At 36.8% G+C, this 17235-nt stretch overlaps 1 protein-coding gene across 8 annotated transcripts in view; it reads left to right on the top strand.

The window, feature by feature from the left end:
- Positions 1 to 17235, top strand: part of SLC4A7 (solute carrier family 4 member 7) — a 93683-nt gene that overhangs the window by 32676 nt on the left and 43772 nt on the right. For all 8 annotated transcript variants that reach the window (XM_030943388.1, XM_030943386.1, XM_030943387.1 and 5 more), the window contains exons 2-4: positions 3256 to 3337; positions 14392 to 14535; positions 16765 to 16900. In XM_030943388.1, the coding sequence (XP_030799248.1) occupies positions 3256 to 3337; positions 14392 to 14535; positions 16765 to 16900 (362 nt within the window). The remainder of the gene's footprint in view (positions 1 to 3255; positions 3338 to 14391; positions 14536 to 16764; positions 16901 to 17235) is intronic.

Genomic DNA, 17235 nt, shown 5'->3' with positions numbered 1-17235 from the left:
TCTAAATTAGTCTTGAATTTTACTTCGGCTTATCTAAATCAGCTGTATTTGGGCATCTGTGGGATTGTCCTATGTAAAGTTTCACATGCTGTGAATGGTAAACTGCCCAGGAATATTTGCTTTAAGCTCCAAGTCATTCTCTGCCAAAAACAGGGAAGTTGACAAATTTTCCACAATCCCACTGTTCTTTGTTTATGTAAAAAGTTCAGAAAGTAGACAAGAGAACTGAAATGGCAGCTGTAAAATTTTCCCTCCTCTCAGTGCATTCAACTGATATGATAGATCATCTATAATTACTGGAAGCTATGCCCTACAGACTTTATTTTTAACCAGGAAAAGGTTGTAGTTTGGAATTACTTTATAATGTATTTGAATAATTTTGGTTTTTTACCTGACCTAAGGCAAAAATATACTGGGATTTGCTCTTGGCATCACAAAACAGATATGTTAAAATGATGCTTTGTGTTTTTCTGAACAAAGGCTGTAAATGATATGCTTCCTTCATGTATGATATTTGTGGTTGTTAATGGTTTATTCTTGGAAGAGTCTTTGCATATGTTGAGTACTTTGAGATAGTGATAGAACGGTTTGCAAGGGCACACATGCCTTCCTGTAATCTAATCTTAAAAGACATGTTACTTTCACGTGATGTGGTTTTTGAAGACTGCTTCTGTATGTATGAGTTTGGCAGAGAATCTCTTTTACTGAAGCAAAGGGTGGTATAATTAATAATGTAATACAGGGCACACAGCAAATCCAGTTTCAAAATGTTATTGGGAGATGAAAACTTCTCCTTTTATGTATATTTTTCATGGTGTCTATGCAGTTTTCTACTGGTATGCAGTTGTTTGTATCATCCGGAGAAAAACTCTTCCTTTGTTGCTCAAAAACTGTGTGTTTGGCAAGATTTCAAGTGTCCTAAAAGGACTGCTGGGGATGGGTGTGTTTAGGTGCAGGAATTTTCAGGAGTCTGTGGCTGTAACCATGAAGCTAATTGTGGAACAGATTTTGATAGCGGTTTTCCTATTACTAGGGATTTTTTTCTACTCAGATATAAAAACCACTTGAGGTAGTTCAGAGAATTTGTAATTCTTCCATCTGCTTCCATCTCTACTTCGAGTTTTGTGGTAATGTGCATACTGTGTGTATCTGTTTCTGAGAACAGGAGTGTACTACAGTACACTGGATTTTGGTGCATAGGAGACAGGAATATACTATTTCCCCCTATACTCCCCTCCCATCTTATTACTATGACACTTGAAAAATTTCTACCACTTTTTTATTAACAGATCCTTGGAACATTTTCATGGTCTTTCTCCAATAGACATTGCCTCAATTTTTTAAATTGTAGCTCTGTGGAGTGTACAAGGTTTTTTCTACCCTGCTTGCAAAACTCTACTGTCACTACAATGCAGCAGTAGTGACAAAGTTAGGTTACTGTGTAATGCCTTTCTTGAACACCCTATTTTCAGGGACACAGCTCAGAATTGACTTGTATTTAGTTTTCAGAGGTTTATTCTGCCATGTGCTACTCTTTCCTCTTCTGTTTTTACTTATTTGCATAGTGCCAGCTGCTTTTGGTTTTTTGTGGTCTAGCTGCATCTAACCTTTTTTTGAACCTCATCAGAATTTTTTCTCACCATGTGGTGCTCGTCATCTTCGTATTCTTTAATCTTCTTTCCTCAGTAGTTAAATACTTAAATTTCTTTTGTATATATGCACACAATATACTATAATAAAGATATTTTTTGTTAAGATCAAGGAGTTCTGTGTTCAAAAAGATTTTTTTTGGGAGTGGAGTTGATACAGTGTGTTTTAGCTTGTACTTGTTACACACAGGTATGTTGTTTTTCATCCTTGCCACTTTTCCTGTGAGGTGACAAACTTGTTCTATATATAAAGTAATTGCATAATTCTAAGACCAAAGTTTAGTTGAATGTCAACACTGTTAGGGTTCCCAGTTCCTGTAAGACTCCTGATTTAGGCTTCTGTTTTTCCCTCATGAACCCATTATCACAGATCCTCCATGGATTGAAATGTAGAGCATCAGATCAATGTAACTGCTGCTAGAGGCAGTGATCAAACAAACTTGTGGTAGATCTGGCTGTCATATGGCCACAAGAGAAGTCACTTTGGTGAGCTGATCTAATGGAAAACTAAGCAAGTTATTATAAAAAAGCTAAAAAAAAAAACCCAAACAAACAACAAAGAAAGCACACCGTTTCTTAAGCACTTTTTGTCTGATTTCATGATGGTTAGGTCTGACTTAAGGAAAAAGTCTGTGCCCAAGGGAGCAGAAAGATCAGGGGCAGTAATCTTTAGCAGCTAGCCTTGCCCTTATATTTGGATGTAAAACTGCCCTTAGGCAGTTCTTCTTTTGGAGAACCAGCTCTGTCAGGAAGCTGTAATTTGTGAGCTGTGAAAAGTGGACTTTATTCTAAGGAATGCAAACACATGGAGAAAGGCAACTCTAATGTTGTTTTGATGTCAAGTCTGAGATGGGCTTGAGATTTCTACTATTCAGTTACTTTATTGTTGTAAAGACTGAGCAAAAGGCAGTTTTAAGGTCTGCTTTAGTGATGTGCTGACTGTGATTAGAGGATGTGTTCAGAGATAAGCCTATATCTATTTCAAATATTTCATGTTATGAGTGATGTGGTTTCAGTAGTAATGGAACCCCAAAAGGTCTGCTGGAAACTGCTGCTTTTTAACTTCATGGGTTAAAAAAAAAAAGTGAATTAGGTTAACAAGCTGGCTGTTGAAACCTGAATAAAGCAGTTATTTTGATATTTCCAGAGTTATGGGTCTAGGAAAGACCTTAGGTTGGATAGCCTAACCTTTTTGCTACCGCTTTGTTCAAAAAGACTTCTTATTGGTGCTGGAAAATCTCACACAGGAATTGCCCCCTGAAGAGAAGAGCTTGAGATCTCTCAGTATTAACTTCTGTATCTTTTTATAAATTTACCAGTTATTTCATTGAAGTAGATTGATTGCTGTTGAATAAAAAGCTAAAAGAATACTGCACTTTTGAAACATGTGTCCTGATTGTAATGAAATACAGAGTATTGCAGAAGGAAATTTTATGGTATTTAGCCTGTCTATTGATTTACTGTCTTTTCCTTCAATGCAGGGTAATGTTTTCTTGAAAAATTGGATGGGTAGGTTTTTAGTGACAATATACTGTCTCAGAACATATTTAGGAAAAAAAAGTAGTTCTGTTTAGTTGTAACTTAAACTTGTGTCTTGTTTCTTCAGGGTCATGATGAAGAAGCTGTTGTGGATATGGGCAAAATCAGCTCTACTATCAATACAAATTTTGAGAAGGAAGAACTAGAGAGTAAGTTTGTGGTGGTTTTGTGTTTGATTAACATGTATTTTTCTCCTAGGGATAAAAGATGAATTTTCTTTGGTAAAAGGAATCAAAATTTTATGGCTATCATGAAATTCTGGGAGTAAAACTGGTGAAAGGCAGAGGTGACATGCCCTGTTTTGTCTCTGTGCATGCTGGTAAATATCCACGGTTCTAATCTGTTACCAAAAAAAAACCCCAAAATTACTGAAGCTTTCCAAGGAAAGCTTGCTTCTTAGACTTAGGTTTGAAAAAATAATTCCTGTTGGTAAGTAATTTTCCAGCATGAATGATGTCACGTTCTGAAGAATTAAAAGTCAGGAAACAGGGGTCATGAGGGAGATGTTTGTTTTCTTTTCTGAAAGTTAAGTGTCCTTGTGATTGTGGTCATGCACTTCAAATACTGAGAGTCTGAACAGACATGTAACTGTCCTTCTGGGTCCATAGTAAACTGTATGTTCCACAATCTGCTCTTAGTAAAGCATTATGGTAGTCTTCATTATTTGACTCGGGATCCCACATTTAGCAATAAAAATAGCAATGATTTAGTTTCATGTAGCAGAATGTAAAATTAGATATTTCATCTAAGACATGACTTTTCTTCTTACTTGAAAACAAATTAGTTTGGGATGAGGATTCATGGATGCTCCTTAATGAACAAGGAAAAAACTAGGGAAATGCAGTGTTAAAGTCTTCATTATTTGCCTTTCACATGGAATACTCTGAAGCTTAATTAACATTTGCAGAATGCTAGAGAAGGCAGTAGATTCACTGAGTTGTATTGACTCTTACACTGCTTCAGCACACTGGAAAAACCATAATGGCAGCAGTTTTTGGCTAAGAAAGGTTGATTTTAGGTTGCTGTGACATTTTTCTCATACTGTGGTATAACAGGAGACAGTTTAAAGTGATTGAAGTTGTTTGCTGCTGCAACATACTCTTGATCTGTCCCCTTCATTCTGTTACTGTTTTCTGTCTTGTGCTAACACTTCTGTTGGCCTGACCAAACCACAATCCCAGCTAGGTCTGTTAAGCCAGTGGAAAATTTACCAGTCTGACAAAGGAAGATGGTCAAGATCGCAGCTGTTGGGCACCCAAAATGCCACACTGATGTATGTGTGCCGGAGCTGAGCAGAGGAAGGAAGCGTGAATGTGGGGCTGAGAGGTGCGGCAGTGGAGGCTGTGACAACGCTGGTTTAGATGGGGTTCTGCTGTAGGGAAACCACTGCCATGGCTGTTTCTGCAGTTGAATCAGACAGTGGAGATTTAAGCTGTCTCCTCCTTTATTTCTTTCTCTTGCTTTTCTCAGGAGATGACCCAGAAAGTCTGTGTGTATGTTTTGCAGGGAGGCAGGGGTTAAGGGGAAGCAGGCATCCAGCTGGAGTAGTGTTTGAGGCAGCAGCCTTAGCAGCTGTAATGCCTCGACCCCAAGGAATGACATGGGAATGTGCAGCCAGATCGCTTCCCCAGTCTCTTTCAGAGCACATTCCTGTAGAGTGCTTCAGCTCGTACAGCACTGCAGTTAACCAAGATACTGAGTGGGAAGGCAGGGGGCTCAGGCTGCCTGAGGCAATTTAAGCACTTGGATGACTGCTATGGAAAATAACCCTGTTTTACCCATAGCCAAAGAGTAAATTAAGGTGAAATGTAGACTGCTGTCCAATGAACAATTGAGTCAATGTAAGTGCTTTTGAAAGGAGGAGTTGAGATCTCAGTCTCATCACCTTGCTCTTAGCCATGCTCCTCATCTTTTCTTTCACTCCCTCACTCATTTTGGAGTGGCCCAGTGTTGTATCTCAATGCAAGAGGGGGCTGGATACAGAGGTTTAACAAATAACTAATAGGAAGTATCTGACAAGAAAAATGTTTTCCAGTAGTATTATCACATATGTGAAGTTGTATATAGGTACACATTTTCTCACGTAAATAGGAATTATTCTTGGTGTTCACATATATTTTTTAGTATCGTGTATGTTTGTAAGAATTAAATTTTTATTGATAGAATGGAACAAGGGAGGGGCACCATATAGTTTGACTTTTATCAAAGTGAAAACTATTCCAAAGTAAGAATAAAACGGTTTTTTTTTCCTCTGTGAAAGAGAAAAGGGTATGTAAGTGTGATTGTTCAACTCATATAGTCACCTTCTCAGAGATTCTTCAAACTCAGGGTGTTCTAGAGGATGAATTTATGTGGACTTATAGCTCTGTTTAAGAGTTCATTATTTATAAGCTATTATGATAAAAGTAGGTATGTGGAATTTTTAGGTTTTGTTTGTAATTCTGGTATCAAAATCCTATAAGGAGAGAAATAGGAGTAAGCAGTAAAAAATTCCAACTAGTATTATTTTTTATTTCTGACACAAATATTTTCTTGTAGGCTTGGGAAGCCCTCTACTAAAGCATTGGGCATTGGAAGTGTTTTAAGACTTTAATCTATTTCAGTCTAGTCTTTCCATATGTGTTTCTGGTGACTTGAAAAGGACTACTAGGAATTTTGAACCTTTACAGAAGTATGCATCGATGTAATTTCAGAGAGAGTCAGCAAGCAGCGCATTGAGTTCAGCTCTGGTGTGAAGCACAACACTTTTTAGAGCCCATATGGACAGATGATACTTAACCTTCTTAAAGCATGTACAAACTAATATTGATAGGTTTGATAGAGCAGAGGGCATAATTTTGCTCTTAATACTAAAGGGAAGGTGTCTTAGTGTTTTCAGTTTCTTGTATGTTCTGGAAATTTTGTGATGAAATGTTAATGGAAAGAGAAACAAATGCTAAAGGGGAAAATAGATCTTGGACTTGGAGCTTCTCAAGCCCTGCATTCTATTTATGGTGGCTGGCAGAGTGTGATACCTGTCTGGAGTGACAGTGTTTAGGTTAGGAAGGTTAGGCACAGGCTGCTGGTTTCGTAACACTCTTCCCATAAAAGAGGAATGGTTAGAGATGGTAAACTGCAATTGTGGGCAGACTGTGTGTGTACTAAATAAAGGTACTGCACTTTACTGAAGCTGTAAGGCCTTATTTTGAATTAACAAATGTCAGTTTACAGAAGAGCTAGAAAAGGGAATAACATCTTAAAATAACCTTTTTTAAGAGCACCTAATGTTCTTAACTTGATGCCAGGCTCTTTGAGCTGCAGTGAATGAGAGTAATAACAAAGTCACCCAGGAGATGGAAGTAAGGCAAGAATATTAATGGCAGAGGTATTTAATGTGATCTTGTAAAATGTATTTTCTGTTAAATGATGTTTAAGGAAAACTTTCTTAACTTGGGCTGGCTTGATACTACAAGGATGCATCTTTTAAAATGTGTAGCTACTTTTCAACCTTGATTTGAGGATACATTTACTAGATACAGTGTAAGGGAAGAAGGGACACATTCTGTTACTCTTAGTGGGCATAGCAAAGATAAGCAGTTTACACATAACAGAGGTTTCATTCCAGAAACAATCTTGAGGTCAGGAATGTATGTCTTGGTAGACTAGTTTTCTGTGGCATAAGTCCAAGCACCAGCTTTCAAGAGTTAAGATGGTTTAATAGCTGTCTACTCTCACATTATCCTGTGGCAGGTGTAAGTAATGTTTACATTTTAAGTCACCCTATTATCTCATGTACCTTGATGAGCCTTAATTTTTATTTAAGAAAAGAACTGTGGTTTTCACTTAATCTTAGTTGACAAGGGCAAGCAATCAAATAATCCTGTATTTTTTCTCCCCTTAGGTGAATATTGTGTATCTAAGTAGACAACTTGCTGTACAAGTGTTTCATGATTTGAAGCTTTTTAAAAGTGTTTGACATAAACTGTGTCGTAATGATTTTTTCCCTGACTTCTATTATTTAAGAGAACAAGATGTAATGTTTTTGTTCTGACTGTATCAGAAATTTTATAAAAAGACAGCTAATTGCAAACTATAATAGTTTTATAATCTGAAACACACATAAAATTATTATTTAAGTAATATGGTCATAAAACTGAAGTTCTACCAAGCAGCACAAACCAAAACTTAAAACTTGCAGTAAACTTGATAGTCCCAGATCACTCAAATATAAACTTTTTGAGATGAGGCAGAAGAGACTACTTGAATCTGCAACCTATTACTTCTTGATGACTTTTCATAACCTTTACCTTTTTTCAATCCCTTAAAAATCAGCTGTTCCAAAAATTGACTAAACTTGTGCCTTGTTGGATATTAGAATTATTGCTGAATGGATGATTTCTCTATTTGTAGTTCACTGAAAGTTAGTGTTTCATAGCAGTTTAAGCTTTTAAATTTACCTTTTTTTAATTTACAAAATAAATAAAAAAGGAGAGAGTTGAGTTTTTCTCAGGAATGAGTAACCCTTCTGTGAAGCAAGATTCCTTCTGTAAATACCAGTAGATGCATTTGGCAAACCAATCCATTTAAGCATTTGTACAAAGAGGGTTGTGATCAAAATTGTTATGACAATGTATTTGTGACCTGTTGACGAAGTCAGAAAATTTTCATTTCAGAAGTTTCTTATGAAATACTTCATAAGAACAGTGTTAGGATGTGGAAGCCTTATGTCTTTACCAGGAGGATGGGAATTGATGATCTTTAAGATTCATTGCAACCCAAACCATTCTGCGGTTTTATGTTGTGTTTAGTGGACAAAGGGCTAGTCTTGAATGTTAATGGGACTTCCACTTGAATTGCTTATTTCTAGGTTTTCTCTCCTCCAACAGAAACAACTCTTTGAAATTACCTTATATGTGTATCCTTTTTCCTGAGCTCTGCTGCAGAGACAGGCTGCACCGAGGATCCTCAGCTGGGATAACGCGTGGGGCCCAGCTCTGCTCTGCCTTGGCTGTGCAGCGCAGGGACGGCTTGTCCTCCCTCCCATCAGCACCAAGGGCTGGCTCCTTGCCCTGGCAAGGGACATGGCTGCTGGCAGGGAGCCACAGGTCTGTGCCAGAATCCCTGTGCGGCACTGCCACCCAGCACTAAGCTTTTCCTATTACTGTTTCTACCTGCCTATCTAATATAAACCCTTCCTGAATATTGTTGATTGTGTCTAATAGAAGTATGCAGTGAATTTTTCTCTATGACTGCCCCTACGAACTCATTTGATTTTAAGTCAGAAAAAAAAATCACTTTCGTGTGTAATGAGAAATCTGGCATTTACTGTTTTTGTCAGCAGAATATGCTAATCTTTGTCTCTAGTGAGAAAACACTCTTCCTGAACACTTTACGCTGTGCTGTGCTGACTATGGTTTGGGATTGTGCTTCTCAGTTTTATCAGTTCAAGTATAAAGAGTGTATTCTTAGAGAGACCAAATTCCTAGGAGCAGCAGGAGATTTCAGAGTACAGTCCAGGTTGTGTTCTGGATTCTAAAATACGCTTTACTGTGGAGAACCTTTGGGTTCCAGTCGTGGCATGCAGTTATCCTGTGAAAGAATTTTCTTTACTTCTTTTGACAGGTTCGTTGGAAAATTTTATCTCAAATGTTTAATTCTGAGAGGATGAGATAGCTTTAGTTAAATAATTCCTTTAACAAGAAGAATCCTTTGTAATTAAAGGACTGCTTAGTAGTCAGTTGATGTGTGGAAGACCAAGATTATATTAAATTATTTTATATTCATTTTTGATACATTAATTCTGTAGAAAATAATTTGACTCTTTCTTGGGAATGTGCATGAAAAGTTTATAAAATAAGTGAAAAATGCTGTTTGTTCTGAAATACTTAGTTTCTCTCTTATGCCAGGAGCTTCACTATCAATACTAATTTCTGCATTTAGTTGCATCCTTCAGAAGTAGGACATTATTTTTAATTAGAAAATTAGCGTAGCAGAAGTATTTTTTGAGAATTAGTGACTTCAGTGATTTTTCATTATAAATAAACAAGGGTGTGTGTGTGTGTATTGAGGCATTGCTCTTGTTCCTTAAGTTTTACCAGAACCAAGAATATTTGGAGAAGTCCTATGGACTCTGAAATTTTTAAGGGCAACAAAAGACACTTTTGTTCTTACTCTTACTTCTTCCATCCCTCTCCTTTTCCCCATTTTTGTACTTCTAACTTCAGAGCAGTCTTGTGACAGCAAAGGTCACAATAAGTTGTGCTCGTAGATTGCATTGAGCTTATTTTTGTGCATACAAGTATTCTCTGTGATGTAAGGGAAATTAATACCAAGGAATGAGATGCTGTGCTCCAGATCTTTCCTGCTAGGGTAATGCATTTGGAGGTGTGAGCTAAGACATCAAACAGCCGATTTCTTCCCTGTTTTATGATCTTAAGGAATGGATTAGGGTCTCTCTTGCAGATGCTCCAGTGTTTCCATACTGGAATGCTCCATGCTAGAATGAGATAGATGATGACATTATTTGATTTAAAAAGGCTTCTGTATAAAATACATTTTCCATCTTCAGATTATTATTTGAAGATTTTCCATAAAAACAGTAATTCTTGTCACAAAGCTTTAGTCTTCAGTTGGGAAGATAGGGTCACAATGGTACGTTGTGAAAGGGTGAGGGGGATCACACAGAAGTTGCTCTATCAGAAGTGATAGTTGGATATTAGAATTTTTTTTCAGGTAGTGTGTTGCTGTAGGTTGGTATAGGTTGCCTAGGTAAGCTGTAGAACATATATCCTTAAAATTACTAAAAGGATGGCTGTCATCCTAACTAAACTGATCAAAACCATGGCTCCAGCTTTGAAGTTGGCTGTACTTTGAGCAAGGTTGGACCAGGGAGCTTACCTGCAGATGGTCCTTACATCCATCATTGATTGCTCTTAGTTCAAATTTCTAAGTAACAGGGTTTCAGAATCCACATAGATACAAACTTGATTTCCTTTGCTTTTCCTTGTTAAGATGGAGAACAATGTCCTTCTTTCTATGAAGCTTTAAAGGCATCTAGCCAAAGAGAAGAGAGGGTTCTGTGTGAAAAGAGAAGACCTAGTGATATCAGGGCATTTTTGTTCAGCTCTCTCAGGCTTCAGAAGTCTTCTATTATGAAAATCTTCCACTTTCATAGGAGCTCTGGGGAGAAATCAGAGCATTTTCTTTTCTGTAAATGTTATAGGACTTCACCCAAAGTGACTTTTGGAATGAGACCAACCATGTGATTGGAGATCAACCATGTGATGGAGACACGTTTCAAGATCCTAACACTTAAGTTTGTTTCATATTGATAAAGGCCTTAAGTAGTAAATACTCTCAGTGGATTTGAACAGCTAAGCTTGGATAAAGTCATGTTGGATTAAAATGAGCAATCATCTCTTGAGCTTTGTATTACTAAATTTAGTATTGGGCAGTCTACTAATTCTATTGATTATTGGTTTATAGTAATTCTGTAAGAAGCTTTGTTTGAAAGTGGTACTATGCTACAGACATTTACGTGAATAAAGCTTTGAAGGTCACATGATGTACCTTTTGAACTTCTAAACACAATATTCAAGTAAAGGTTGTGTCCCTTGTAAAAATAACACCCCATGCTAGAAACTTGAATCCCAACCCTTTTAGAGTTGAATTTATTTCCAGTGCTTTCACAGATGATATATTAATTTTATATTAATTGCCTTTCTTGGAGGTCTGTTTTTTTATTTTGTTGAGGTTTGGTTTTTTGGCCAAACCAAAATTTTCTGAAAAATGTGAAATCTGAAAAATAACTTGTTTAGTTCAATTCACTGGGAATGAAGGAAAAAAATGGCCATGGCTTTGTTTTACTTTGCTTTTCCTTGTAAATTATATTTATAAGTAAATCTCTGTCTGTCTATCTGCAAACATTATTACTCCTATCTGAATAATGAAACTTAAGGAAACACAGACCTACTCAGTGCAGCTATCTTATTTTTACAAGGCTTCTAATGCTTTGCTTTATTGAGTAGAATCAAAGTTAAGCTTGTCCAATTTTTATTACATAGTTTTGTCCCACTTTTGGAGTTGAATATGTCTGTAAGCAGTTTTTGGGTAATCATGACAGTATAGTCAACAGCAGTAGTTTCAGATTTTCTAGACAGTAGTTGAAATATCTTTATTTATGACTGTGATAGCAGAATGAAGGTCCCTTTTCCTAAGGAACAGTGAGGTGCACTCATAAGCTTCTTTTTGCTATAGGTAAATTTTTCTCGGTTGGTCTATTGTACTGCCACCCTCACTCCTTGCTCTGAAAAATATTTCAGAGGCTTTTTATCAACATCAGGTTTTTTCTTAGTTATTCTGATGGAATTACATTGGATTGTGATCCATTTTACTTTATAAATGCTGAAAATCATTTGCTCATTGACATTTCATATTAGTCCCAAAGTACCATTGCAGATGTCTGAACACTTTGCATATACAGAAGTGCTTTGGGGAAGGTAGTCGTGGTTTACATTTGCCTGCAAGACCATGTCTACATGAGGAAATAGCATCACAGTAGTCACTTCTGGGCAGTGTGGGCTGAAGGGCAGGGTCATAACCCATGGCTAGACTGTTCCCTGTCTCTGTGAAACCCTCGTTTGTCCAGGTGGCAAGAAGGCTTCCTTTAAATCTTCCTTTTGGAGTGGAACAGCAATAGCAAATGTAGGTTGTGCACTGACCATCCACGTTACTAACTTGGCAGTGCCTGCTTGAGGCAGCTACGAGGTGCCTGGACATGATTCTATGGTTTCTGTGATAGTAAAAGCCATTTGCTGTGGACCCAGGTTGTTTAAAAACACCTTGTTTGTTGCTTATTTCAGCTCAGTTTTCCATAGCTTTTACTTGTGTCTTAGCAGCATATCTGCTCTCCTCCAAACTTTTCTACTGGAGAAAAAAAGTTCTGTCTCAGTGCAATTAGGTAAAAGGAGATAGACTCATCATTTCGACCTCTCCATGCAGCAACGTGGTCTTTGACTATGGAAATGGTTCACACTATTACAAATGCCAGTTTTTGCAATAGCAAGGTGTATCGTTTAAGATGGAGATCCTTGGAAAATCTCTGAGAGATTTTTGTTTCTTATTTGTGGGAACAGTGAAAGACCAAAATGTGGAAGTCCTTATTTTTCAGGGAGTAAAATCCTGAACTCAGACTCCTTCAAGGTTGGTTTTTTTTGTCTTTTTTTTCTTTTTTCTTCAGTGCAGTGATCAAAACACACGCTTAAAACAGTCTTGTTAATTATATAAAATGCTTGATTACTAGAAGTGTGCTAGAGTTTCTCTTAGGAGGAAACAGTTCCTGCAAAAAAATCCAGCACTTTGGCAACAAATAGAGCAGTTGGAGTGTATATATAAAGTGTAGCTTCATACCTGCTAATTGAATATATAAAATAAAACAGAAACCCTAACAGGCATAGTAACAGCACTTGCAGTGAGTGGTGGCTTTGAGTGGAATGTGGTGAGTAATGCAGTTATTTTTGAACCTCGTACTTTTGCTTTCCCTACGCTTAAGATTATTGTGTCATGATGGTGTCAGCAACATGACCATTGTTAATGATGCCCCCTGATCGTATTACATATATATATACACCAAGGGCAGTGATTTATAGGTGTCACATTGGCATTAATTTCTTTGGGAATTGCATTGTGCATAGCAGTCATGGAGGGCAGAGGTCAGGCTGCCAGGCAGGGGCTGGGTATTGTTGGAAGAAACTCACAAAAAGACAAGTCTCTCTCTATAAATAGGACTGATGAGTGCTTCCAGAAATTAATCTCTTTTCCACTCTTACATGGAAACAAATAGCTTTTAATGTGCTTAATTTCAGATTTGGTCATAGTGCCAGTCAGTCAGCTCTAATTAAACTTGTATTGGAAGTGTGTCAAGAATTGGATCCTGTTATGTGAAAAGGAATCTTTGACCAATTAATTAAATGCTGAACTTCCTTGTGTGAATAATGGTTTTTTCTTGTATTTTTAGTCAGGTAGCACTGTAAAAATACATGAAACTTCTATAAAGCAGTATCTTTTTGGGCTTAGGGATTCTTTTTTTGGGAAATAAGCTTGACATCTTACCGCTTTTTGTTTCTTTAAAGCTCTATAATCAGCAGGAATCTTAAACATCTTTATGTGTGCTAGGCATATGCATATATATGCGTGTACATGCAGTCACAATTTCTAGGGCTTGCCTTCATAATGTAAATTTGCGTCTGTCTAAGAGCTGGAAGACCACTTCCTTTTCCTTTGGTTCATGTCAGTCTTCTGTAATAGCTCTTCAACACCAAGAAGCAGAGTATTTAGTGTTATAGTTAATTTGTCTCTTCCTGCAATTGTTTGTTTAAATAGCAATGAAAAGCCTATTGTATATGCTATCTGCATTACAGGAGACATGGTAGTAATATGTTCATAACAGTCACTTGATTGATATCTTTTGCTAAGATGTTGATGCTAGTATTGTCTTGATGTCAAAGGTCAAAGGAAAAGCAAGATGTTGAAAGTACATGTCTTAAAGAGCAGTATTCATTAATTCGAGGATGTGCTCCTAAATTTATTAAAACATTCTAGAATAGGAAAAAAAACCCACCCCAACATCTCTGGAAGTTATTTGAAGTGTTGACATACATTTCAGAGTAGAAGTTCCTTTTATGTTCCTGATACTAAGTTAATGGTGTAATTCAACATCAGTTTCACCTTGAGGTGTTATGTGCTATTTGAGAAAATACTGGCAGCTCTTTCAAGGACAGAAAACTGCTTGCAGACTCTGAATGAAGGGTAATTTCTTGATGAAGTTAATAAGCTGAACCAGGCGATTATTTTGCCATTCTTACAGCTGTCCTGATATGAATCCCTGCAAAAAAAGAGGACTAAAATGTAATTTCTCTGCCTTGGCCTCGTGTTTATAAAATAGCTGCTTTCAGTGTTACAGGTCAAGCTTGTACTTCTGTATTATTTGTTTCACAACTGAATTCTTAAATTGAATAAGAATATGACCTAATTTATCAGAGAAATGAGTCTAGCACTAGTTCCTTGACACTCTGGGAGGACAGAAATGGTCATGTTAGTTCACTAAAGTTAATTTTTGTCAAGTGCTTTTGGATTGCTATTTCTTAAACCCCTTGTCTTTAGATAATAAATTTGGGTAGTAGGTAATTTTTTGTTTATTTGTGTGCTTTTAAACTTCCTTGAAAAGGCCACAGAGCTGTGTATATTGGAGTTCACGTCCCACTTGGCAAGCCAGGCCGTCGAAGGCATAGGCATCGTGGGCACAGGCACCACAGAAGAAAAAGAGAAAAAGACAGTGATAGAGAGGATGGCCGAGAATCTCCATCATATGGTAAGAAGTTTGTTGTGCATGTTCTTCATGTCTCCTGAAAATAAACTTGTCGTAGCTACTCTGTGCTCAAATGTTGTTTGTTTTGTGTTATTTCTTTTGTTCTCGCTGTAATTAATGTCTTTTTGTGTACAATCAGACGAGGATTTTGTGGTTGTCTTTTATCTAAGTCAGAAACTGTTGGACTTGGTCCAGCTGCCTGCATGAATGTTCAGCAGCCTGCACTGAATAGGTTAGACTAGAGCTTTGTAATGCTCTTCTGTAGCATGAAAATCTGTGTTATTTAGATTAGACACCTTTTTTCAGATTGTGTAGTCGTGTATGCTTCTTCCTCTGATTTTTGAAACTAAGCATGTAGCTGTGAAAAGCAGCATTTGCCATGGTAATTTGATCAATGATCTTATTTTATTTAAATATTTACTTCAGCCTTCTTGCTGTCTGTTAGTAAAGGAATTGCACTGCCTCATAAATTTTTGGTTTGGATCATGAATTGCCCCCCACCCCCCCCCCCCACCCCACCTCCTGTTATCCTCAAGAGAGGACAATTTTGTCATATCATTCTCTGAAATGAAAATATTTGGCAGGATGCTTAGCAGTTTTTCTTCAACATCCTAAGTCCTCTTTAATTCCTAAAGTGCCATGAACGAGCAGATTGTGGTGCAATGTTTGAATTTAAGTGTGGACACCATGCTGTTCACTATTACCTTTCAATGACTGGCAGCATGTTCTGCATGGGGCCAGTACAATCCTGAAACAAAGGATTTTTCAAATGGAAAAGCTCTTACAAATCTTTTACCATTCTCCTATGGTTCTTGGTTTCAACCATCTTCAAGGTCTCCTTTCCCAAATACAAATTATTATAATGGACATCATGTTTGTAGAGTCTTACTATACAGGTTTTGAAGAAATAAGTGATATTAAGTTGACAGAAATTCAGATTTCTCTGTTCTGGTTGCTTCTGTATGCACAGAAGCACAGGGTTTGGCCAGATTCTGGGGTGTGTTGGTTTTGGGATGGAAACAATCTGCTATAGACCTTAACTAATAATGAATGTTGTTTGCATTCAAGAGCACATTTCAGAATGATGCTACTAGATGGTGGTATATACCAGAACAAAAATGGTAAAGTAAATCTCAGTGTGGAATTAACTTTGTTAGTAATTCGGATCTTAACCTTTAAATCTAAAAGGCCATCTTCCTTCTACAGTAGAAGCCTACAGTTGTATATTCATGTATAACAGCTGTAAGAGTGATGTTTCAGTGAACAAAGTTAAGATTTCTTAAATTTGAGAAAATTAAAAAAAAAATTAAAATTGAGGTTTTCCTGGATTTTCCATTTCTGGCCTTCCTTGAGATAGCATTGCAATTAGTACATGTTTAGAACCCTTGTAATATGAAAATTCACTTGAATTGAAACAAAATCCTTGTATAAATATATGTATAAAAATATCTCTAGAATCACGTGGTTTAATTGGTGTTTTTTTAAAAGTTTTGTTCATATTAATTGAAATCTAGTACTTATGTGATCAATAAGGATATTTTAGTTTTCTAGCTAGTTATTGAGCCTGTTCCACTAGGCATTATACTATGAGAAGTTAAAATATTTTCTGGACACTTCAGCTACATAGTTTTCTACTTTACTGTGCTAATTTATACATACTGCTCCGACCATGCAATGAAAAATTTTATCCTACATAAATAGCAACAGACCATAGAAAAATCTGCTGCTCTAACAGTCAGTGCCTGGCTACTCACTGATGACCATCTTGAACTATTGCTTGGGCAGCTAATCTGTAAGTAAGGCTGTTTGTTTCCATCAGCCTGTTTTGTTTTAACTTCTTCAGTGTCTTGTGTCATGATGGTATTAATTATTTTGTTCTCAAAATGAAAACAAGGTTTCTAGTGTTTTGGTATATTAATTTCTAGGTTTTTTTAACCAAATTTGCTGGTGATGTTGATTTTCATATTGGCAATCTGTAGAAGAGCCCAAACCAATTGATTAATTTTCATAAACATGGATTTCCAGATATTTTGTTTTCAGAAACAGTGCAAAGTTTTTAGAGAGCCTTCTTTTAAAGACATGTATATGTTTCTTTTGTTCCTCTTCCCCCTTAAAGAGGATGTTGTCCTGCATATTTCTAGCTGAGGGCAGGAGATTTTACTGCTATGTAATGTTTCTTATTTCATAGAAGTATGAATTCTTCTAATTGTTTAGTTTCTACTTTTCTTCAAGACACACCATCCCAACGAGTGCAGTTTATCTTGGGTACTGAAGATGATGATGAACACATTCCTCATGATCTCTTCACTGAAATGGATGAACTTTGCTTCAAGGATGGAGAAGAATATGAATGGAAAGAAACTGCTAGGTATGTTTGGAGTAGATTGTTTCAAGGTATATCTTTATTTCAAAGTAACTTTATTTCAAAGAATTGCAGACCAGGTTTGGCTTAGAATCGTCACTGTCTGTAGGAGTTGTTTACTCAATTCATGCACAGCAACCCAAAACTTTAGTTCTTCTTTTCAAACTCTGAAAGAATCAATATTGTTTTCAAGAGACCTTCAGTCTTTCTGGTGCTGTGTTCTCTTCCTTAAAACTGATCATACCAAATATTTTGAAAAGTAGGAGTATGCCAAATTATAAATATGGGTTTTCATCCACCTAGTGTGGTATTTGCAATCTCAGAAATTTCTTTTGTATATC

This window comes from Camarhynchus parvulus, chromosome 2 (genome assembly GCF_901933205.1).
Source record: "Camarhynchus parvulus chromosome 2, STF_HiC, whole genome shotgun sequence".
NCBI lineage: Eukaryota > Metazoa > Chordata > Aves > Passeriformes > Thraupidae > Camarhynchus > Camarhynchus parvulus.
Note: the sequence above shows the minus strand (reverse complement) of the source record. Positions and strands in the feature narration are given on the sequence as shown.